The 23,199-nt window shown below is 39.2% G+C and overlaps 1 protein-coding gene across 1 annotated transcript; it reads left to right on the top strand.

Annotated features, from left to right (window-relative positions):
* Nucleotides 1-4,157: 4,157 nt before the first annotated feature.
* NT5DC3 (5'-nucleotidase domain containing 3) lies at nt 4,158-22,701 on the top strand. The gene is made up of 13 exons (XM_008927966.4): nt 4,158-4,378; nt 7,308-7,382; nt 7,807-7,862; nt 11,261-11,351; nt 12,829-12,966; nt 14,482-14,542; nt 14,767-14,869; nt 15,009-15,110; nt 16,093-16,174; nt 16,498-16,584; nt 17,765-17,905; nt 18,267-18,331; nt 19,430-22,701. The coding sequence occupies exons 1-13, from the start codon at nt 4,211-4,213 to the stop codon at nt 19,689-19,691; spliced, it is 1,431 nt and encodes a 476-aa protein (XP_008926214.1). The 5' UTR covers nt 4,158-4,210; the 3' UTR covers nt 19,692-22,701.
* Nucleotides 22,702-23,199: the final 498 nt, after the last annotated feature.

Raw genomic sequence — 23,199 nt, 5'->3', positions numbered from 1 at the left:
CAGTTTTGTATAGGATTGCTTTATTTAGAGATGTTTGGGGAGGAATGGCTGAGTAACTTCCAGCCATAAGTGACAATGGGTTATGTGGATCTCCTTGGTATAAGAACAAGTTGTATTTGATGTTTACTGTACTGGAAAAAGAATATGTTCCTTTTGTTGTAAAGAGTTTCTGAGCACATCAGGAATTCTGTTTTGACAGTGGTCTGGTCTTTGTTCTTTTTCATCCATGCATCATCTAATATATATATTTTTTTACAAGTGTTTATAGATATGGCTCAAGTTCTCAGACTGCCAGAATCTACAGCTATCAGTGGCAAGTGTTTCACAAGCACATGGGGGGCCTCAAGGCAGCAGTAGAACTTCTGTGGGTTTCACTGTATTTTATTCAGCTTGTGTTTTGAGCTTGTTTTTCTCACGGATTTAAGCAGGTGTATAGAGCACTTCCGAAACGCACGCTGGCTGAAAAGGTAAACATCTGATGTGGCGTTTGTGGTAAAAGGACCCCAGGCAGCTCCGAGCACAGCAAAGACCAGAAGAGCAGCAGAGGCATGAAATTGGGGGACACTCCGAGAGGCTCCACTTGACCTTGACCCTGACCTTGACCAGCAGGTGCTGGAGGCGGTGACGGATGGGGGGACGCTGCTTTCCCTCCTCGGCTCGGCAGATCCCAGAGTCCCGGCCCGGCGGCCCCGGGTGAGCCCCGAGGGCTCGCTCCTGCCGGATCCCGCTGCCTCACCCCGCAGCGCGACCGCCCCGCCTCCTTCCCCCCGGCCGTTACCTGCGCCGCAGCCGGACCCGCCTGCCCGCCTCGGTGCGCGCCCGGGGCGGTTGGGGCCCCGAGCGAAGTGACTTCCGCCGGCGGCCGGCTGCGGCGGCGTGTGGTGCTCGGCCGGGCTGAGCGGCGCGGAGCGGTGTTGCGAGGGCATGGCAGCGGCAGCGGGAGCAGCGGGGAAGCAGCGGCGCGCCGGTCGCTTGCTTGGCGGCGGGCGGGGCGGGCACGGCCTGGGCGACGGATGCCGGGTCCTGGCCCCCTGCCCCTGCCCGCGCGCGGGGCCGCTCCCTTGTAGCACCAGTGGCCCGCAAGTCCAAGCAGCCAAGCAGCCGTCGCCGACATGAAGACCGCTACCTGTTGGTCCGCGCTACAAAGGCAAGAGGTCCGGGTCCACCAAGGGTGAGCGGCGCCCCGCGCGGCGGGCACGGCGCCCTCGCCCCCCCCGTGCCCGGCAAAACCTGCCCCGGGGGGTCGGGCGCCGCCGCTCCCGGAGCGAATGCTATGCGGGCTGGAGGGCTGGGAGCAGGGGGAAGGACGAAGGGCTGTGGGGCAGGTGAAGGCCGGGGGGCGAGCGCGGCGCGGGTCCCGCTTCCGACAGTGCCTGGAGAAGCCGCTCTCCCCTCCCCGTGGTCTGCCTCGGTGCCCGGGCTGGGAGAGGGTGTCGGCGCACCGTCCCCTCGGCAGGTCCGCAGGGCTGAGCCCGTCAGAGCACCCGCCGGGGCTGCAGGTGCCTCGAGGAAGGAGCCTTTTGTGCAGCGTGGGCAAGGTGGCAGGTGCTGGAGATGCGTTGTGTGGGGAAAAGCAGGTGTAAAAAGGAAATCGAGAAGTTGGTCGTCTGTTTGAGGCAGTTTCTGCAGTAAGCTGCTCTTCCGAAAAGTTAAAATCCTGTGAAGTTTTGGATGATGTTTTTCATTTTTCCTGTGGTTCCATTATAACACTATAAAGCGTTGTAAGATGCTCGTGATACGTCCGACTCTGGGGAGCCCTCTTCTTTGGCCCAGCTAGGCAAAAAGCTAGGGGACAGATGCTTGCTTGCTTCCTTGCTTCTGCTTTTGCTCTGATGGGACTAGTATTACTAAGGTAATACTTGATCTAGTGCAAGCTTGAACATGTGATCTTTTTTGGGAGCTGAAAGTGAAAGAGGCAGTGTGTTCTACAATATCAAGTGAAAAAGATTGTCCCGTAGTGGCAATGGATAACCTTTAGATAGCATGTTTTGGCCTTACAAAAAGAAATTACTTTGTTATTCTGTACCTAAGAGTTCTGAATGTGGGCTTCACAATGCTGGGTACAAATAAAGCATTTGTGAACATAAAACAGCATCAGCATTTCAGAAGTGAAGTTAAAAACTGTGTTAGAGATCTCAAGAGAGTGCTGTGGGATTTTGGAGGGTCAGATAAGGGATAGGAAAAAGAGAAGAGCCTTTTATTTTGAACCTTTTTTCCTTTTCTTGTTTTGGGAATTAACTTTCTCTTATTCTAAGCCACACCCAAATAATACTTCAGGGTAATGTTATGAAAAAATAAGTCGGTCAGTGGGTGTGAGTTGGCAAAAGATGAGGCAAGTGCTTCTAGAATATTTCAGACTCATATTACAGCCTAAGTCGCCCAATGGCTTCAAATACGTGATGTTTCATTCAGTTATGATGTTGAGATGATGTTTCAACATCTCCCCTGATTTTTGAAATAAGGTTTATAGCATTTTGGATGCTTTCTGCTAGCCAGAATGTCTAATAGCTACCAAGCGTTTATGCTGTCTGTTTTCAGACAGGCAGTACTCAAGCTCTTTTTTAGCTGAAATATCTTTTTATCTATGTGTAGCTATATAAATGTCTTTGTTTTTAAAACAAGTGTTGAGTCACCAGGCTGAACAATTGACATTTGAAAAAATACTTTAACTATAATGCAGAAATGGGTATTGTAACGTGATTTTAGAAGTTCACAAAAAACTATGCTTACGTCTTGAAGTTAATTGAATGATTCATGGCCCTTTTTATAGAGGAAGAGTATTTGCCTTAATTGTAGCATGTCAAATTGCATTTGATATGATTCCTGGGCTTTTTTTGAAATTTGAAATTAAACTCAGTGAATTTGCCTTTCTTCCTCTCTTAAAAATTAAAAAACTCAGGTATCTGCATCTGATAAAGTTGAATGGTTTCAGATTACTGACTGTAATTGGGCATCTCTATGTTTCTTACTATATCTGCCTGTCAACTGTGCAGCAGTTAAAGGCATTGCTTTTACAAAAGAAGTGTAATTTCTCATTCCATGAGTTGGCCCGTTTTCAAAATGGAGTGCTATTTAACAGACCTGGAGTCTCCACACCTACCCCCACCTTGTTGAGATGTTCCTCTGGTGGTGGAACATGTAGTGATCTGTACTCAGAGCTGAAGGTGTTGAGATAAACTTGAACAATTCCTTTTAAACCTATATAGAAAGTAACCAAACAGACCATATTCCCTTTAGACTTACCTTTCCAAGCACAGATTTAAGATGATAGTTCCCCTTTTTTTTTTTTTTTCCCCAGCAGTAGGGAAGTCTGGAATATATAAAGATAGTCTATGATAAAGGAAGGAAGGAAAACATACTCGTGTTTTATGCTGACAGGAGAGTAGTATTTAGCCTCCTAATGTTGCTGTTTCAAGTTTTCTAAACAAGAAATATAAACATTCTTAATGTTTAGTTCTGACATTGGTGTTGGTCTGAAGTTACTTGATATATTATGGACTTAACTTCTCTGTATACTTTTCCATCAAATATCAAGAGAAACAGCCTTAAAAATGGAAGTGGTTTACACACTCTAGGCACGTTAAGTAGAGAATAAGCAGAATATTTTTGGTTTCCTGATTTGCTAGAAGGTTAGTAAGCATAGCAGTGTGTTTGCAACAGTTGTTTGGAAACTATGGCAGTCATATAAAGTTTACTGAACTCAAATAAGTAATGTGGTAACCTTGAAATGGTGAAGCAAAAAAAATAAAGCAATGTCAGTTCTGCTTCTGTGGCAGGAGCTGGACCAAGTAATGGGAGGAGAAGACAAGGTTCCTAGAGGAGTAGTAATAATAATAATAATATCATTCTCCAACTCCAAATTAATTTTCAAAAGCCTTAATAAATGTATTAACAGAGTTAGCAAGAAATTATGTCTGCCGTTCTCTGATAAGCAAGATGGCAAAATGCATTTTCTCTCCAACTTGGGCTGGGCAGAGAAAAGTGTGCTTCAAATAAAAACTATGGGTCATCCAGACAAGTTTGGGACAGCATGTTCAATAGCATCATATTGTTAAGGAATAGCTGCTTAGTGTGAATTAGTTTGGTAGTTTCCATCATCATTTATCTATATTTAACAGTTGCTCATTGATTTCTATGTCTTTATTTAAATAAAACTGCAAGGCTGATATAACTTTTTTTTTTTCTCTTCACAGAGTTGGTTCCTTCAATTATGAGTAACATGCTGAATCCAGATGCTATTTTTTCAAACAATGAAATGAGCCTGTCGGACATTGAAATTTATGGTTTTGATTATGACTACACGTTGGTCTTTTATTCTAAACATTTGCACACGCTGATATTCAATGCTGCTCGAGATCTTCTTATCAATGAACATCGGGTGAGTAAAATTAATGGAATAACAAAAAATTTATGAATAAAGAGTATAATAAATAATTTCTGACTGAGAGGCATAACTCATCTTTTCATACCTCATTCCTAGCTTGTCTCCCTTGTAGCACATTTTGTACAACAGCTACATATGAACAACAGAAGTGCTGGTTTATTCTCAGCTGCAGTTTTGAGCAGAGCACAGTCTGTTAATGAGTACAGTTATTTTTGTCTTATTTTTTAATGTGGTGGTGTGGTGTGTTGTTTGTTCCCGACTGTCATTTATTTGAGTCACATTAATGAATAAGAAGCTTAAAACTTACCATTACTCTGTTTTATCTACTGCTGTGAGTGCAGTGATTATTTTCCATATGGAGTATTTTTAGATTGACTTCTGAGGAAGGTCTTTGATTGCACTGTGTGCTTGCAAGGTGCTCTGTGTGCACCGGGCGTCTCAGCTGTGTTTGCTGAAGGGGCAGCGTGTTCAGTGACACTGTAATCAGAGCCTGGATATGAGTCAATGTTCAGCTCAGGAGTCCCCTGACCCCTCGCCACTGTGTTTGCAGGGGTGACCAGTTGACATCCAAGCATTTTGGAGCTGGTTGTTGTGTAGTTTGGGGATGGAAAAAGTTCCCGTGTGTTGGGAAGCAGGGCAGGGGGGAGATGGGTGACGAAGGAAACTGAAGGTGTTGCTGGCATAAAGACTGGGAAAAAAAAGGTGGACTAAAAGAGACAAAGGTTATTGAACTGTAGGACTTGCAGGAAAATAAAAGACAAAGTCCATGGGAGAACTTAATAAAACTGCTTGTGTATTTTTATACAACCTAAATCTGAATGGGTGGTGTTATTCTACTTTCGTATTTGAATCTAAAGGTTAGGAGCTATATATAAACATCTATAAATATCGCTGCAAGAACAAACAAAACTTCGTGGGTGCTACAAGCATACACAGCTTGATCCCCCTACAATTTTGGCATGATAGTGCCTTGGTAGTGATTTCTGTAGGATGTGTAAATACATTTTATTAAAGCTGTGTGGTTCTTGTGAAAAACAGTGTTACTGTAGGAGTCAAGATTTTTTTTTATAGACAAAAATTGAAATGGTTAAAATGATTAAAAAATGATTCTTGATTAAAGTCTCGAGCTTTAGTAAACAAAGCTGTAATTACTTTTTGAGACAGCTTACCAAAATACATTGTCTCCTCTTGGAATTTACTGAGGGACAACAGTTTTTATTGGTGCTATCTATGTAACTGCTTATGCTGCTAATTTTTTTTTGCCTTTAACATTAGAAAAAAAAAATCTAGATATTATTGTCTGTTATGACTGTTACAGTCAGTCTAAAAGATGACCAATTTTGGTCATTGCAGTCTGAGGTAATTCATCAGAAATTGCAAAATGCAGTGTAGGAAGCAAGGAATTTTGAAGTATGTCCAAGAGAATAAACATCAGTTTAGTGCTAATCACGGAGGTGGCAGCAGGTGCTCAGTGTAAGCTCTTGTTCTTGGGTTTATTTCTTTCCTAGCATACAGGCCTTGTGCCATCCTATTGGGACTGCTCTTTCAGTCCAGTTATGTTTATCCCTACCAAAAGCAGAGTAAGCAAACAGTACAATTTTTATAATTTTTGTTTGGTTTGGTTTGTAAGGAAGCTTTGATTTGTGTGCTGGGGTAGGCTCAATCTTTATTTCTTGTGTACTGCCATGTATGTGAAAACTCAGCCTTCTGGTAGAATAAAGTAGGCAAGTCAAGTATGCAGAAATTTGATAAAAGTCAGAAATAAATTTCATTGTACATGCTTGATGTGGTTGCTTTCGGTCATGTTCTGCACATGGTAACTTTTAATTGATCATGTTTCTGTATCCTTCATTGATGTCCCTTGTGCCTCTGCTTCATGTCCTCTGGCCAAATCTTTGTCTTCTAACCTCTTTAGGCTTTTGATGCTGTTTTTCATTCAGATCAGTAGCCTACCACATGTTTTCTTGAAGTGGTAGTAGGGATGATAGTTAGGAGAAAGGACTGTTTTCTTTAATTGTATATGCCCGTGCTCAATGCAGGCAGGGTCTGCAGGGCAAGTTGCAGGGTAAGTCCTCTTCAGCAAGATAAAAACTTTGGGCAAAATTGCAATTAATTTATTTATTGTAAGAGTGGCTAGAGCCTCCACTGAAGCTGCATGATGTACCCCCCCCACCAAGGCTTGTAAATTAGCCATACATGCATGGAGACTGTTGTAGACAGGGTGAAAAATGTGCCTGAGATGGATTTGTCAAGATCTAGGACTACTGTAGCCTGTGGGAGGGAAATGAAAGGTTGCCTTTCAGAGGGTTAATCAAAGAATTGATAGTTTTCTCAGGCCTTGTTGAAACGACTGAAGCATTTTACCTTTTAAAAACAAAACCCTTAGCCCCAGGCACACATCTAACTTTTTTTTTTTCATGGCAACCTATGGTTAAAGCAGGACAAAATTACAATGGACTGAAAATGAGCTTGTACTGAAAAATGCTAGAAAACTGTATAATAGTGGTGTGAGCTCCCTATGTTACATATAAAGAACATGAGGAAAGGGTACATGACAAAGTCATTCAATTCACATGCAACTCTAAACAATGAGCTTTTAAAATATATTAAGAATATATTAAATTAACTTTTCTGAATGAGAGGCTGATGTTCAAAGTTAATCACTACAGAGTATACCTGGATGTCCAGCTTCAAGTACCATGATTGACTTAGATTTAAAACAATGACCTTGGATTTTTGGAAAAATTGTTGACTTGTCTTGCACTGTGTACATATGTTCCTGCAAATCTTCACCAGCCTATCAAAAGCCTCTTAACAATTAGAGAAAATGAAAAGCATAGAAAACTTAGACTTTTAAAGTTCTGCGGAAACAATTTTTATTTGTTTCTACTATGGATTTAAATTAACTGCTCTCTTTTCTTAGTATCCTGCAGAAATAAGAAAATATGATTATGATCCAAATTTTGCCATCAGAGGACTTCATTATGATGTGCACCGGGTATGTATAAATAACTTTGTGATGTGTTACTTGGTGCTAAGAACCCAACCAAAGAAACTAAATAGAGCTTTTAAGTCTTCCAGCTTTCCACTCTATGTTGATTTGTAAGGATTTTGTTTCATATTTTCCTCTTTCATAGTAAGCATCATTATTATTAGTAGTTGTATTTGAATAGCTCCTAACTAGAAAACGTTTTGGGTCTTTTGTCCTCATGGTGGGCAGGGGAAGGCAACTTAAGAGTGCAACAGAATAAACCCAGGTAAAAACAATTGATAAAAGTTTTTTGGAAGCTGTGAAGGAAGTTGAAGTGAGGGTGCTCAGGTGTTCTTGAGACAGGTTAAAGGTAAAATCGGTTTGACTTTTATAATTTCATGTGAAATAGTTGATGTGATAAAAACTGTTACTTTCTTTTTTTTCCTGCAAGGCATTGTTAATGAAGATCGATGCTTTTCATTATATTCAGCTGGGAACAGTTTACAGGTGGGTAAAATTATTTTCTATTTATAATAAGAATGTTTACTCTTATTTTTTGAATCTTTTAACTGCATTTATTACTGTACATCTTGGTTTCGTATCAGGAACTGTGCCCTGACAAGCACAGACCTGAATGAACATTGCAGGCTTACTGAAAGGGGGTTTCTTTGCACCTCTGTGTGTACACACAGACATGTGTACACGTTTACTGACTGATACAGTACAGCTGATTCCCTGGTCCAGCTGGGGAAGTTGGCAGGCTGGTTGGTCACATAGTGCTGACTCACTTTGTTTCCGGCTGTTAAATTGTGCTGAAAGACATCTAAAAATACACTGATGACTCTTCTGCTGTTGCTTTCTATGTAAATAGTCACAGAGTGCCTGTTAGTGTGACTTTGGTGTGGTTGTGGAGACATTTGAGAGGTCTTGCTGTGTTTGCACAGAGCTTTTAAGTTTGGACACATCAACCACATCATACTTGCAGAAGAAAGCTTGATACAGCCTGACACCTTTTGAATTTACTGAATTGATGTAACATGGGTAATCTCTGTGCTGTTCTTTGTTGCATCATATAGACCTACTATATGTGAACTTTGACAGGAAAGTTTTTGGTATGGCTCAGTTTGCTGTAATGAAGCAGTACACATTTGACTGACTTGAACACCACACACAGTACCAGATTTTAAATCAAGCAAGAAGCCAGACCACCTTTCTTAAAGTCATTGGACAAAAAGTTTTCATCTGGGACCAAAAGATGATGTGACCTTGAAGTGATTTACTGTGGGGGATTGTATATGGTAGTATGAAATGATGATAATATGCTCATTACTTATTTTTGTTTGCCAGTTGTGCGGATAGGCAAGATGATTCAGCCATAGTCATTCATCTGTTATTGTACTAATTTGGCTGAGATGCCTTTTGGGAGAGGGTAGAGGAAGGCAAGGAAAATGAAAAAGGACATGAGATGGCACGGACCAGCATTAGGCTCCTACCATCAACACAGTAGCTATCTAAATCTACCAAAACAATGTGTTCTGTATGTATCATCAGAGTCTGAGGGGAACTTTATACCAGTTATTTGTGTGTGCTGATGTAGAATAATTATTGTATGTTTCAACTGACAAAGCCTGTTGTGGTTTTCAAAGAAATCATTTATGCAGGGCTAGGAGGGAATCAGAGAACTCGGTGTAAAGGTTACTGGTGGTAGGATTTGCTGTGAAAAATGCTGGTTTGTTAGATTAAAGGCCAGGTGGGGTAACCAAAGCTATGTTTATCTGTAGCAGTATGTAGTAGAAATGTAAAGATTGGTGTGGATGGAAACATGTATATATGAGAGCACCAGAAGAAATGTTGATTGAGGGGACAAAAGGATGGCATGTGTTGGTGGTGCCTGCATGAGTTGGTCATCAGAATTTCATCACATTTGCATGCTGTTTCCCTATTCACCTGTACAGTCATGAGGGGAGGAAAAAAGAGGCTGGAGGATGTGAGAAATGATGTCAGGAAGAGCAGTGGTAGGACTGGAACCGTATAGGTGTCCTAGATGAGAAGATGAATGGGTGGTGAGTCCATCAGCAGTGTTGTGTTATGGCTCAGAGTGAGACAGAATAAAGATGCAGAAAATCAGGTTGTTGTCAACTCCTAGTACAAAAAGCACATCCAAAACCAAAACATGAGGACCATGCAAGAAAACTCTAGAAGGATGTTGAGATTAATGAAGTGCTGGTGGCCCTTGTTCTCCTTGTCACCCAAAGTAATTCTGGATGGACTGCTAGGCAGCACATCTTGTTATTTATGAACCTGTGTGAGCGTGAGAGTGAAAGCTACCACTTCACTTAGTACTTTCTCTTAATTTTGTTTAAAACGATATTACCTTTTCTCTTCTGTACCAACACTGAGCTTTGCTGTCAGGTGCTGCATATCAGTAGTTGTTAGTTTTGTCCATGCTGTCAGTGAAATAAAACAAACTTTTTAGTTTTACAGCTGAGCTGTGAACTGTGTCAAGACTGTGAGTCTTCTGGTGAAACTAATCTGCAGCTTTACCTAGACAATCATCTCTCCACTTTGGCTTTTACAGTTGTCCTCTCTTGATTTGTTCTTAAGTAGTTACAGATCCACAAGTGTTTTCTTTAGCAGTGTTCAAATACCACTTGGCATAGCTGTCTGCAGACCAGAAGGTACCTTCTCAATTCTGATGGTATTACTTGGTATCCTTTTAACGTTTAGTTGCATTTAACATTTGTGTTTTCTGCTGTGGAATGGGTGATGTTGAACTCTTTATGTTACAAAACCGAAGTATTATCTGCCCTGTTTGTGTGCAATACTGACTTGAATGGTGGAGTCCTGCCAAGAATAGCTCAGAGTTATGTACTAGTCAGTGTAGCATTGACAAGAGCAGTAAAGGAGCTGGTTAATGTGGGACTCTGCTACCACAGAAGCCCTGAGGAAGTTGATGTAGCATGCCTTTTCACTGCAAAGCCGGTGTGGATGATAAGCACTGAAAGTACTAGGCTAATCAATTTATTTATTTATTTTTTAATGCCTGAAAACACTTCTTGGTGAGACCAGGAAAGGGAGGCACTGAAATAACAGCCTGTTTTAAAAAGCTGCAAAACACCATAAGTAGGCATAGAAAAAAAGAGACTGGCTGATCTGGTTTTCATTTGTGGTTTTTATTCCTAAGCAAAATCTCAACACTTCTGTGTCCTTTGGTGAGGATATTTGCATGCCTGCAGTCTTTTAGATGCTTTAGTAAAAGATGCTCGATGATGCAAACATCTAAAACCAAACCAAAGCCTTTACTCTCTTAATAGTTCATAAAGAAACTTTGGGGAGAGATCATATCCCCTCGTTCCCTGTTTGTTGTTGTATTTTTTATGTTTTAATTACTTGTCAACCATCCTTCAAGTAATCTTAAGTTCTGTGAAACTGAAATGTTGGTGCAGTTTAAAACAAATTCTTATTTAGTTAAAGGCTGTGTATGTTTTTCTTTCTCTTGAATCTTCAAGGTCATGATGCAGAATAGTCTGGTTTAAACGCTATCACATCATTGATACTCCATGAAGGGAAGGCAGTGAGAAATTACTTTGTGATAAGAAACTGTAAGCTCTAGCTACTTACAAACCCTTGAGGCATAATTTCAATGGACTAATTAGCTCTTTTTCTGTAAGAAAGTAAAGTTAAATTTTAAAGTTAAAATTGGAATGTGTTCTGTGTGTATCAGTCTGTTAAAATGTTGCTTGTTCGGTAAGAAAAGATGCTGGTTTAGCTTATAGACAAAAGTGTTCCTGTGACATTATTAGTATTTTAATAAGGTCCAGGTCTAAGTGTTAATCCGTTGGACTTTGGTGATTACTTGAAAATTTTAATGTGACTTTTGAACTAAAGCTGATGTTGTTTTCCAGAGGCCTCAGTGTTGTCCCAGATGAAGAAGTTATTGCAATGTATGATGGTTCCCATATCCCTTTAGAACAAATGAGTGACTTTTATGGAAAGGTAAAACCACAAATTGATCTTTATAAATGGTTGTGGGGGGATTTTTTTGTTGTTGTTGTCGTCACGTGTGTTTTTTTGTTTTGTTTTGTTTGTTTGTTTGTTTGTTTTTGGTTTTGGGGTTTTTGATTTTTTTTTTTTTTGGTGCGAGGGTAGTGGTGTCTAAATTTTGTTCTCATTATAACTAGCAGTTATATTTTCTCAACATGTGATTGACTTATAGTACTAGCTGTGAAGTTTGCCCTCTAAAGTTTTTTTTTTTCCTGCTTCTTGTAGTTTCTTCTTTGACTGCTCCTTTGCCCAGTCATTCAGACAGAGTAGTGGAACATGGAAAATCAAGTGACTTGCTTAGTGTTGCACAGCAAATCTGATAAAGGCTGAGAAATGAACCATATCTAGTGCTTTACCCAGGCTGTGTACTTCTTCCTGGTGGTCTGATGGCTTGACTGATGTAGCAGCAAGTCAATGTGTGGAGACATCTCCTGTGTGCAAACTGGCAGAGTGATAGTAAGAGGATCTGAAAAAAGAGGAATGATAAGAGATGAAACATTTAGGTTTAAGATCTGACTTTCTCAGGAAGATTGATCTTTTGCTAGTAGGTTCCTTCCTCTTTTCCAAATGAAGAATGGTGCTGTCTTTTTACTGAAAAGTCAAGTTTATTTTACACCTTTTACTTAGGGGTGTTAATTCCATTTTGGCATGAAAGGACCTTCTTTGTGCTGTGGAGCAGTTTATTGTTCTTGCACTTGTTCTTTTTTTAAGGAGCTGAATTTAGGATTCCCGAGTCTGTTCTCCGCAGCAGTTGTGAATATCATCCTGGCATTCCCTGTAGGCCTCCCTCTTTAGGCCTATACTTTCTTAAATCTTGGAAAGGAGAGTGACAGGACAAGAGGCAAGAGACACAAACTGAAACACAGGGTGCTTCCTCATCAGGAAGATGACTTTTCTTTACTGTGAGGGTGATATGACTATCATTATAGCTTTTACAGACTAGAAATCTCTTCCCTTGTTACTGCATTAGCTGTTGTAGATTCTTAAAGCTTTTTATTATCTTATTTTAAGGAGGTGAATTGTTTTGCAATCCCAATCAGTATTCCACTTACTAAAAAACCCCCAAACAAATAAGAAAACCTCCATTCCCCATCACAATAGCCAGTGCTCCTTATTTGCAGAAGTGGAGATTTCCAGTGAAGACCTTTAAGGGCTTTTCTTGACTTTAAGCTGAGTGCTGTCTTGTTTTGATGAATTAAAATACTGCTTTTAAGAGTAATGAGTTGGATTTATTTGAAGAATTAATCACAATGCTTTTGTTGGAGATACTTTATCGAAGGTTTTAGTTCAAGAAGAATCTGAAGCCATGTGAAAGGGATGGCAAAACCTGAATATCTGCAACTAAGCTGAAATGTTTATACGGAATGAATGAAAGTGTTTTAATCTGACAAATGCCTGACCTTTTTTTTTTTTTTTCCCACCACTGTAGAGCTCACAAGGAAACACAATGAAGCAATTCATGGATATATTTTCCTTGCCAGAAATGAGACTCCTTTCTTGTGTGAATGAATATTTTCTGAAAAACAACATAGACTACGAACCTATTCATCTGTACAAAGATGTCAAGGTAGTAGCTTTGAAGATTTAGGTAAACCTCTATATTTGTGTGTCTTCTCTGTGAGCACTTCAGGAAGCTTACACCTATTGTGTCAGCCTCAGTGAAATACCTCACCTTAGGTTTTGTATGGAGTAATTATTGCTATATAACCTTAAAAACGTAAGTAAAATTAAAGTAGAGCTTGGAAAAGAAACACAGAATTTGAAATTTTTTTGAAATCTGACATCCTCTAGGGCTGTTGCTCTTTTTGTAGGTTTGAGGAGTGGATAGAGGGAAAGTGGAGAAGTTCTTTCAAGTTGATAAGACTTCTTTTGCTTGTTATTAAACAAAGCCTTTTTCTCACTATCAGGAATGTGAGAAGCTATAGGGTATTCCAGTTTGGAGCTTTCAGTTGTAATGCCTCTACATCTTGGCTAGTATACAATCACTTGCTATCTTATGCTTCTGGGCTATCTGTTCTGCCTGTTTATCTCTCTTCCTCTTCCAGAAAAACTCTAGTACTAATCTAGTAATTTGACCCTCTTGATTCCTCAGGATCTATCCTGCAGAGGAGATCATTTTATGTCATGGTTGTGTAAGAACACAAGAGATAATGCCCAAGGTGATAGTATTTGTCTGCACAGGCATTCCATCCAAAACCTTTTCCTGGTTCCTTGTTGACTTGTATTCAACTTGTGTAGTTGTTCAACACATGTGATGCACTCATATGTTGAATTTCTCACTTTTCCAAGTAGATCATATGGATTTTAAGAAATTTTTTACCTCTAGAGTAATTTTCGCTTCTGCCTGTGGTTGCATAGAGTCAGAAGGCTAGTTCATGTAATTCCTGCTGAAGTATGTGTAGGAATTTCTGTACTGTTCAGCATTACCAGCATTTTGGAAGCCCTTTACTGGTATTTTTTGAGGATTTTGAGGACGTAGTCCATGTAAGTACTAAAATGGCAGTGCCACTGATCTAAACAAAGTGATCTGGTGCAGAGCTGGCTCATGAGAGCTGCTAAATGCCTCCAGAGCTCCTTACGAGTGCTTTGCTCAAGCATTTAGCTTCTTTCATCTGTTCATAAATTCCTTATTTAAATAACCAGGGCATTTGTAAGTGATTGTAATCTAAAATCTGTCAGATGTAAAACTTTTGGTTAGTTTTTTTTTTTTTTTTCCCTGCAAGAGGAGAGGAATGTGTTCTGCTCCAAAGGTCACTAGAAATCTGTGGTGACTCTGCTGCTGCAGAGGGCTTTCACCCCACTTCACCCTTCTCAGCAACCTTTCACAGTAGTTATGTAAAACAGCCCCTCTGCTATACAGTTTTTGTACTTCCCAAAATTATAAAGTTAGTGTCTTGGAGGACAGGCTTACTCTTTTAGTAGTGACATATATATTTGATGAACATTACATGGGATTTCTGTAAAGTGCAATTCTGAGAAAGGAATTGTTTTAAAAACAAATTGCTACTGCTATGCAGTGAGCATGGATTTTATACTTGAAAAGATTTTAAAGTTCTCTAGTGCTCTGTTGCTTTCCTTACAGGACTCAATCAGGGATGTCCATATCAAAGGAATAATGTACAGAGCAATTGAAGCAGATATTGGTAAGTACTAACAATACAATCTATCAAAGCTTTTTTCAGTGATAGTATACTGATCTTTCTGGCTTCCATATTTAAGAATACAAATTCTAAATTTTTAAAGCTTGAAAGCTTGTCAAAGGTGCCTTTGTTAAGTGCTTTGTGTTCTGAACCCCTTGGTTGAATGCAGAGAAAATTCTTTTGAAAAACTTTCTCAATTAATACTGTGTTTTCCCCAATCCTGACAGAGAAATACATCTGCTACGCTGAGCAGACTCGTGCAGTGTTAGCTAAGCTGGCTGATCATGGCAAGAAGATGTTTCTCATCACAAACAGTCCCAGCAGCTTTGTGTAAGTGAGCAGTTGTTTTTTCTGTTTAACTATACATTTTTAAAGCATGGGGAGAATGAGCTTCTCCAGTGTAGTTATGTTGCTCTGATAACTGCACATCTGTTATGCTTCACTGTTAATATCCCTCTGTCCTTTCTAGGGACAAAGGCATGAAGTTCATAGTTGGCAAGGACTGGAGGGATCTCTTTGATGTGGTCATTGTCCAGGCTGATAAACCAAACTTCTTCAATGATAAGCGAAGGTGGGTGTTTAGTCAGTAAAGAATGACTCAAGCAGCTTATTCTATATAAGGCTGTAGAGGGTGTTACGAAATATTTTAATTTGGCTGCAACGTAAAATGAAATCATACTTGGTGAAATCCTGTATGAGGTCACTACAAAATGCAGCAACATGCAATTCTGAAGTCTAAATATTTACCATGTCTTACCTAAGACAGTTTCAGGAGCTATCACAGCTACTGGAGTCAGGGTCACAGAAGCTATTTTTAACATCTTGCTTGTAAGTTGGTGAAGTGCACTTCTTTCCTAAGAAACATGAGACATTTTGATGCCTTTCAGAATCATCCCTTTATCTGGAAATGTCTTCCGTTGCTTCAGGTTTTTTTTTAGTTACAAATTATATTTAAAGGGTGCCTCTCTGGCTGACAGACTGGAATATTTGGACTAGTTGTTCAATTAGGTAAACACATTTGTAATGTGCATACACTATTCTTACATTAGAAAAAGACCTGTTCCTTTATGTGTAATTATGATTTGAAAGTGAGATAGAGGAAGGTGGGATTTTTTCCCCTTTACTTTTCTTCATTTTATTTTAAAAAGAACTTTGCTGTACATCTTGCCCCCAGTCCTCTACTCTTTTCTTCAGTTGTCCATGTGTAGAAAATGAGGTATTGGGCAAGATTTTTACACATCTTCAGTTTTTTTGTGTTCTCTCCTTCTTGGCAGACAATTCATACTGTGTCTTCCCCTCTGCCTGGGGTCCCTGCCTTACATCTCAACAGCTGTTCTCAAACTAATAAACGTCATAGGTATACTGGAGAGATACATTGCTTTTCACTGGTTAAAATGGAAGTTTTGGAATCTTGCTTCTTCTGTTACACAATGTTCAGGTGCTAGACAGCATGTTTTCCTTTTGAGAGATGAGTATTGTTAATGTTAAGATATTAATCTCCTAAGAAGTGACAGAATTTCTACAGCAACGTAACAATTGTATATCTATTCTAGACCATTCCGGAAGGTGAATGAAAGGGGGGTGTTGCTTTGGGACAAGATTCACAAGCTGCAGAAAGGTCAGATTTACAAACAGGTATGCTTTCAATAAACTTTTTTGGTTCAACTTTAACACCTATTTCCTAGAATCCCAAACTTCTTTAGACATAAAAGCTTCTAAAATGTAATATGTTCTTAAAGTTATTTTCATGTCTGAAATTGTAGAAATTCATTGTTGGTATTGTATGTCCTTGCCTCTTGAAATGATAGTATTACTGAAAACCACTTGCAAAATTTGGGCTTCATAATATGTAAACTGAGAACAAGATTAATGATATGAAAGTGTTTTTAGGAGTGTACTAAGTACCTTTTTCATGCAAGTTTTATGCTTCTGCAATGTACATGTCATTTTTTCTGCAGGGTAACTTGTATGAATTTCTGAAGCTTACTGGCTGGAGGGGCTCTAAGGTGCTCTACTTTGGTGACCACATATACAGTGACTTGGCAGTAAGTAGTTTGCTTTCACAAAATAAGATAAAAGAAGAGGCTTTTTGTTAGTTTTCCTGTCTCCCTCCCCAGTTATTCAGTATAAGACATTTTCATTTGAGATTTTGAAATACAACAAAATTTGGTTTGTGGTTAAGCCATATTGCTTTTTTCTGCAGTGAAGAACATTGGTTTCTTTAAAGGCCAACCATGTTTTCCACCTGACTTGTAGCATTTAACTTGTTTACTAACTGTGGTCGGGAATGTGTGAGTTTGTATACCTGATCCAGATACTGATTGTGTCAGATGTAGCAGAGTAAACAGAGATATCCAAATATACAGTATACACGTGATTTGGATGACATTTACTGCCAAGTGTAATATGAGCTGAATGAATTTCTGTTTTGAATGCAAGAGGAAATCTTCCTGTCACTAATGGTAAACTTCCTTCTTAAGACTTTGCTCTGATTTGTATCCCAACTCTCTGAGCATTTTCTTACCACCTTATGAGAAAATGTATTTTAGCTGTTTAATTTAGGGTAAGTGAACACCACTTAAGTCTTTTGTAATTGATATCATACAAATGCCTGGATAGGACTTTTCCACTGCCAAGCTACGGATGTTTCAGCAGCAGATGATGTTAACATTTTTTTCCCCAATGTGCTTTTGAAAAGAAGAGTAAGTTTGGGTGCTTGAGAAGACTGAGGATCAAAAAAAGGAGGATGCAGCTGTGTTCTAGTCTGGCACAATGGATAAGAAAGCAGAGGTGGCATCTGCCTTGTGTTGTACCTGTCAGGAGGAGTTTGAATAGCTGGGGCTCCTGATAGGAGCCTTCTGTCAGCTGAATGTTAGGGTAAATATCACAAACCCAACACATGGTTCTTCCAGGTACTTCCGACAGCAACAGTGGTCTCATCTACAAGAGAAATGTCCTGCTGTTTCTTTTAAACCTAATGAATTAGTGTTTATTTGCAAGTGCTCGTGTGTTCTTTATCTCTCTTCAAAAATACAGGATTTGAAGCTTAATTTGAAATTAAGTTTTATTGCTTATTGGCACAGTTAAGTCCCACGGTTTCATATTCCTGCTTATACGTAAGAAGCAATTAGTGCCTCTGGGATACACAATAGTCAAATTCTTCAGTTCTTTTTAAGCAGTTCTTCTTAAGACTAATACCTGTATTTTGTAATTCTTGGTAAATAGGACTTGACCCTGAAGCATGGCTGGCGCACTGGTGCAATTATTCCAGAGTTACGGTCAGAGATTAAAATCATGAACACAGAGAAGTACATTCAAACCATGACCTGGCTGCAAACCTTGACAGGATTATTGGAACACATGCAGGTTTGTTCTGTGTGTTTGTAATCGGCTCTGTGTAGCAGAAGGGATCCAGCCAAGTTTCTACATGCTGGACATCGATGTTGCAAGTGTTTTGAGTCTCATTGAAGTGTTTGACTGTAGATAAATAAATGCAGTTATTTGTGTGGCTAGTTAATACGAGTTTTCTTAAAATCTCATCCCCTTTCTCCACTGGTTAGCCTGGATCAATTCCTGCTTTTGTTTGTTTAGAATGCATGTGGATAACTTCTGTATACTGATCTCTGAAGTATTGCTCATGTCCCGTTGGCTGATAAGGGTTTATTAATGGAAAGGCTTATCTATGAGGGTATCCTTAGTTACAGGTTATCCATACTTTGCATTCCAGGTTCACCGTGATCCTGATTCTCAGATGATTTTAGAAGAATGGAAGAAGGAAAGGAAGGAAATGAGGTAAGACACAGGAGGTGAAGATTTGCAATATGCTTAGTGATAGCCAAGGGTTCTATGTAATGTCTTCCACAGTTTTTTTCAAAATTTCTCTCCCCCCCAATTTATATTCCCTGGTAGTTACAGACCTTATAAAATGTTTTTCTATAGCAGTATTCTACCTGTCTCTTGTGTAGCTCTTCTCTCCTCTGACACTTTGTGCATATGAACCCCTTTTCCCTGTTCCCCTTCTTTAGAACAGATGTTATTTCTCTGCATGAAAAGGTAACATCAAATCAAATACTTTTCTCATTTTGGTTTTCCTCTCCCTCTGTGTTCAGCTGCTGATTACACAGCTTCTGCACAATTAATGTATTTCTTTGTCAAGGCTTAGGTTACTTTTTTGGTTTTTTAGATGATTTCTTCAGATGACATGTAATATGTTTTAGAATACATAGAAACTGGGCTCTGCACTAGACTGGATTTAGCAGTGGATTTATCACGAAGATAGGTAATGGGACTAAAAGTCTAATAATCTCTTATCGCGAAGGAGAGGAGTAATCCCTAAATGCAGGGGGTGTGAAGGGCACAATTGGCAAGGCCAGCAGCTGTACCAGCAGCAGCCTTCCCTAGAAACATGGAAGTGAACGAAATAGGAGTGATGCTTGGCAGCAACTAATGACAGAAATTAATTCTGTCAAAAGCGTTTAAGCTTTTTGTGTGCATTAGGCCAAATATTTGACTTTTTTTAAAAAGTCTGTTATCTTTGGAACAAGTGGATGTCATTAGGATATAGATCAAGGTAAAAGTCTTCTTTCACAGTCTCTAGAAAGAAGGCTTGAGATGTCACGTTTCTAATGTCAGAATCAACTTGTCAGAATGTCAGAAGTTTGAAGCTCTTCTGTTCACAGCTGTGATTTCTAGATCTGGGCTACGTGTGTGCGAGGGGTGAGAAAATTTCTTACATGGTACATTTAAGTGTTTAGAAGTAAAATGGCAAGAGAACAATGCATAGACCATCTTACAGGAACTGCTTGCTTCAGGTTCTGGATGCTGGCTAGCGAAGAGATGTGTGCAGGTGTGTTCACTTCATTGTCTTTGTTTTCTTTCTTCGGGGGACAGGGAGATGAACAGGAATTTCTTCAACGCACATTTTGGAAGCATATTCAGAACTGATGAGAATCCAACTTATTTCTTAAGACGTCTCTCTAGATTTGCGGATATCTACATGGCATCACTGAGTTGTCTCTTGAACTATGAGCCTGATTACACGTTTTATCCAAGAAGGACTCCTTTGCAGCATGAACTTCCAGGCTGGTCAGATCAGCTGTGCACTGGTACATTCAGAATACCTTTCCTACAAGAAACAGTTCAGATCAAATGAAAACTTGGTGACTTCTGTCTAAAATGGACAAATATATCTTGGTTTTTTTGAACGTTATGTGTATTTTTATTTAAGTCACTTAAATCTGTTACCTTGGTTTAGATGTATCTCATACTTAATCTCATTGTAACTGTTTTCTCCTCTTCTGCTCAGACATGTGAAAACTCCTCTTACACACAGAAGACATGATGGACTGCCAAAACAGTAGTAGGCCAGGAGGGAGGGCAGCACATCTGAGGGGAAGGACTGGTGGTGTTCTGAGGTGGTTGTTTTTGTTTATTGGAAACTTTGATCTGCAGCCTTGCGGTTTACAGAGAAATACCTGTACTCTCATTTCTGGCCCTTTTCAGCACTCCAGCTGGAGCCTCTGATGGATCTTGGCACTGAAAAGCTTAAATCCAGTGTTAATCAATTGTCATTGTCATGGCTGGGCTTCGCGAACGAAGATTTGGGGAGGGCTCTACCCACGTTTGTTACAAGCGCGTTGGTGGCTGAAAAGGCCAATACGAGATAGACACGTCCGGTTGCAAAAGGCACAGCAGAAAGAGATAAACAGCTAATAACCAGGTCAGGGTGAGACTCAGAGGGATAGTGTACATATTGTACCTTTCCTTGCTGCTGTGGCTAGAGCCTGACTTGACTGAGCTGATGGCTGTAGTGTCGGCGTGGCTGTGCTGCACTGACGGGCTCAGGATGACGGGCTCTTTCTACTGTCTGTGCAGTTTCTGTTCTTGTAATGTTTGTGCTTGGCTGCAGGTGGACCTGAGCCTAAACCTGAAACTGCCAGTAGCTTGGGCTGCTTCGGCTTCCTCTTGTTAACTTTTAGGCACCTTTCTTTTTAAGTTCCAAAACACTTCAAATATCCACTCTCTAGTAATAAAGTAATTTCAAGAGGTCTTGCATTTTGCATTTCGAAGTGGAGAGAGATCTTTCCATCAAGCTTTAGTTTGATCCTAAATGCTGCTTTTAAAATTTTTAACAGTGTCTTATTACAGTGGTATGCAATGTGGTTTTGCTGTTTGCTAGGAGAGAATGTATTTCATATAGCCTTTTACAGTCAGAAGTAAATACGCACAATGGGCAGAGGAGTTAAAAGAAAAATTAAGAAATGAGAAAATGAAACCCAGAGTATTTCTGTTGACATGTTTTTAGCTCAAGCCCTGAAAGCTGAATTAGGGATGGTGCAGATTTTGCATAAAGAAAAATAGTTTTGGTGGTGCAGATTAAAAGTTTTATTGAATTACTGAACATGAAGGTAATGCATAAACACAAACTCTGGGTAGCATTTGTTCCAAAGATTTGAGCTGAAAAATGTCTACTTTGCACAAGGAAAACATCTGTTGATGTGTTTCCTCTAACAGGCACTTTATAGAACTGCTATATAGTTGTTTTTAAGTAAGAATTATTTTCTTTCTCTGGATCCAAAGGAAATGGGTTGGGTTTTTTTTTGTTTGTTTGTTTGTTTTTTTTAACTGGTGCTTCCCAGTCCAGCCATTTTAGCAGGTAGAATATGATTAATAACTTCCAAATTTTAGTTATTAAAGCCTTGGTTTTAAAAAGCATACAATTAACAAAACATATAGCACTGGTGTTCTTAATTTCACTTGCTTTCTCATGATTGTCAGGTAAACAAACTTTTGGTGACCAAAAGTTTTCTCGTTTTGGCTTTTTCTTTTTTAACCTGTCTGTATTATGTGCAATTACCTAGATTGAATTTCATATACAGTATCTTTCATGTTTTTAAAAGCATGTTTGCAAAGTAAAGAATGTATTTTAATCTAGTCTGCACAGTTTTATAAGTAGTTTTCCTGTATGCTTGAAATCAGTATGATGTCCTCAGAGGTGATTGTGGATTTTGTTTTCTTGTGCTCCTATTTCAAACTTGACGTGCAACATGCCTGAAGTGTGTGTGTGTATTTAAACAGATGAATACAATACACTTGAAATGAGGAAGTTCATCTGACTGTCCTGCTGTTTTGCTGGATGGAAAGATAAAGTTTTGCAGGAAGTTAGTCTGACTTTATCAGGAGACTTGTTGGTGAGGCTGTGCAAGAAATATTTAGCATAACTTGTTAATGAAATGTGGGGATGGAAATATCCCGATTTGCCTTCAGTTCTTTATTCTAATGCTCAGCTACAACTGAACTTGGTGTTACAGGTGTGTAGCACCACTCGTGCTCCAGAGATTTTAGTTCACTCTTTAAGAAAAGAAAAAAAAACCACCAAAACCACTCTACATTCTCCATCTTACTACCAGCAAATAAGAAGATTGTATTATTCAGTTCTGTATTATTGAACTTCATCATGTTTTGTTGATTATAGCTCTGTGATGTTTATTCTTTCAAAGCTGGCTAGGAGCCAGTTTGTTTGCTTAATTTTCCTGTGTTAAGCAGGAACAGTTTAATTGGCTTGGATGGTGTTATCCACATAATACGCATTTTGTTTCAAGATTTTCTTCTTTTACCCTTCCGTTCTCTTAACTTAAAAATCAAACTTCTGTACCAAGTTATGTTACAACAGCGAGCTCAAGTAAAATATTGTTTATATTGCATGAGTTCTTGAAATAAACAACGTTGCATGAAAAGAATTAAATATGAGAGGGTTGTGTTTCCTTAAAACAATCCAACTATATGTAATATGAGTTTAAGTGAGAATATTGAAGTGTATTATTTATTTTTCAGTGCTAGAATGCAGCTCTTTAACTTTTAAAAATATCTTGCATTTTTTTAATGATTTCACCTTGGCACTCTCTGTGTTACTTATTTTAACCTTGTTATGCTATTGACTTCAAAGAGATTTTTGAGCATGTTTAAAAGGCAGTGTTTCTTTATATTAATTTTGAGAGTACAGTTCATTTGAACACCAAAGCAAGAAGAAATTTTTGTTCTGTTCTATCAAAAACACAGAAGTGAATAGTCTGTCAGTAAAAGAAAGAGTTTTATGAACTGTGGGGCTTTTTTTGTGATAAAAATATTTAATGATTATTACAAAAATAAATGTTTGGACTTTATCTTCTGGTCTCTCTGAGCCTTAATATTTTGGGTGACTGGGGAGAAGGAAAGAACATGATCTGTATTAATTGCAAAATTCTCTGGGGAAAACTCCTAGATACATAAGTGTGTGTTTTAACTCTGTTTGTGTTCTAAACTTTTTAATATAGGTAAAAAAAAAAAAAAAGCAGGCATATGTAGGGGTGCAGGGGAAGAGGTTTGGGGAATTACTTCGGTCTGTCTGTTAAATCCAGGTGTTTTTACACATTAGATTCCCTTTGTTGTGCTCGAAAGCTGCATCAACAACCCTGGGTTTGCCTGCTTATCTTGTCTTGACAGTAGACATCCTGGGGTGACACCACCTAATGCCCCCCAGGCATTAGGGGGGTGTTACTGCTGCCAGCAAAAAGATCTTCCTTTGCTTGCTGTTTTGTGGTTTCCTTTGTGTTCTCGCTGTATTGCTATGATATGAATATTTTGGTTGAAAGAAACTTATTTGATTCACTTCTAACAGTGTG

Source organism: Manacus vitellinus, unplaced genomic scaffold (assembly GCF_001715985.3).
Source record: "Manacus vitellinus isolate BGI_N305 unplaced genomic scaffold, ASM171598v3 scaffold_5_pilon, whole genome shotgun sequence".
NCBI lineage: Eukaryota > Metazoa > Chordata > Aves > Passeriformes > Pipridae > Manacus > Manacus vitellinus.
Note: the sequence above shows the minus strand (reverse complement) of the source record. Positions and strands in the feature narration are given on the sequence as shown.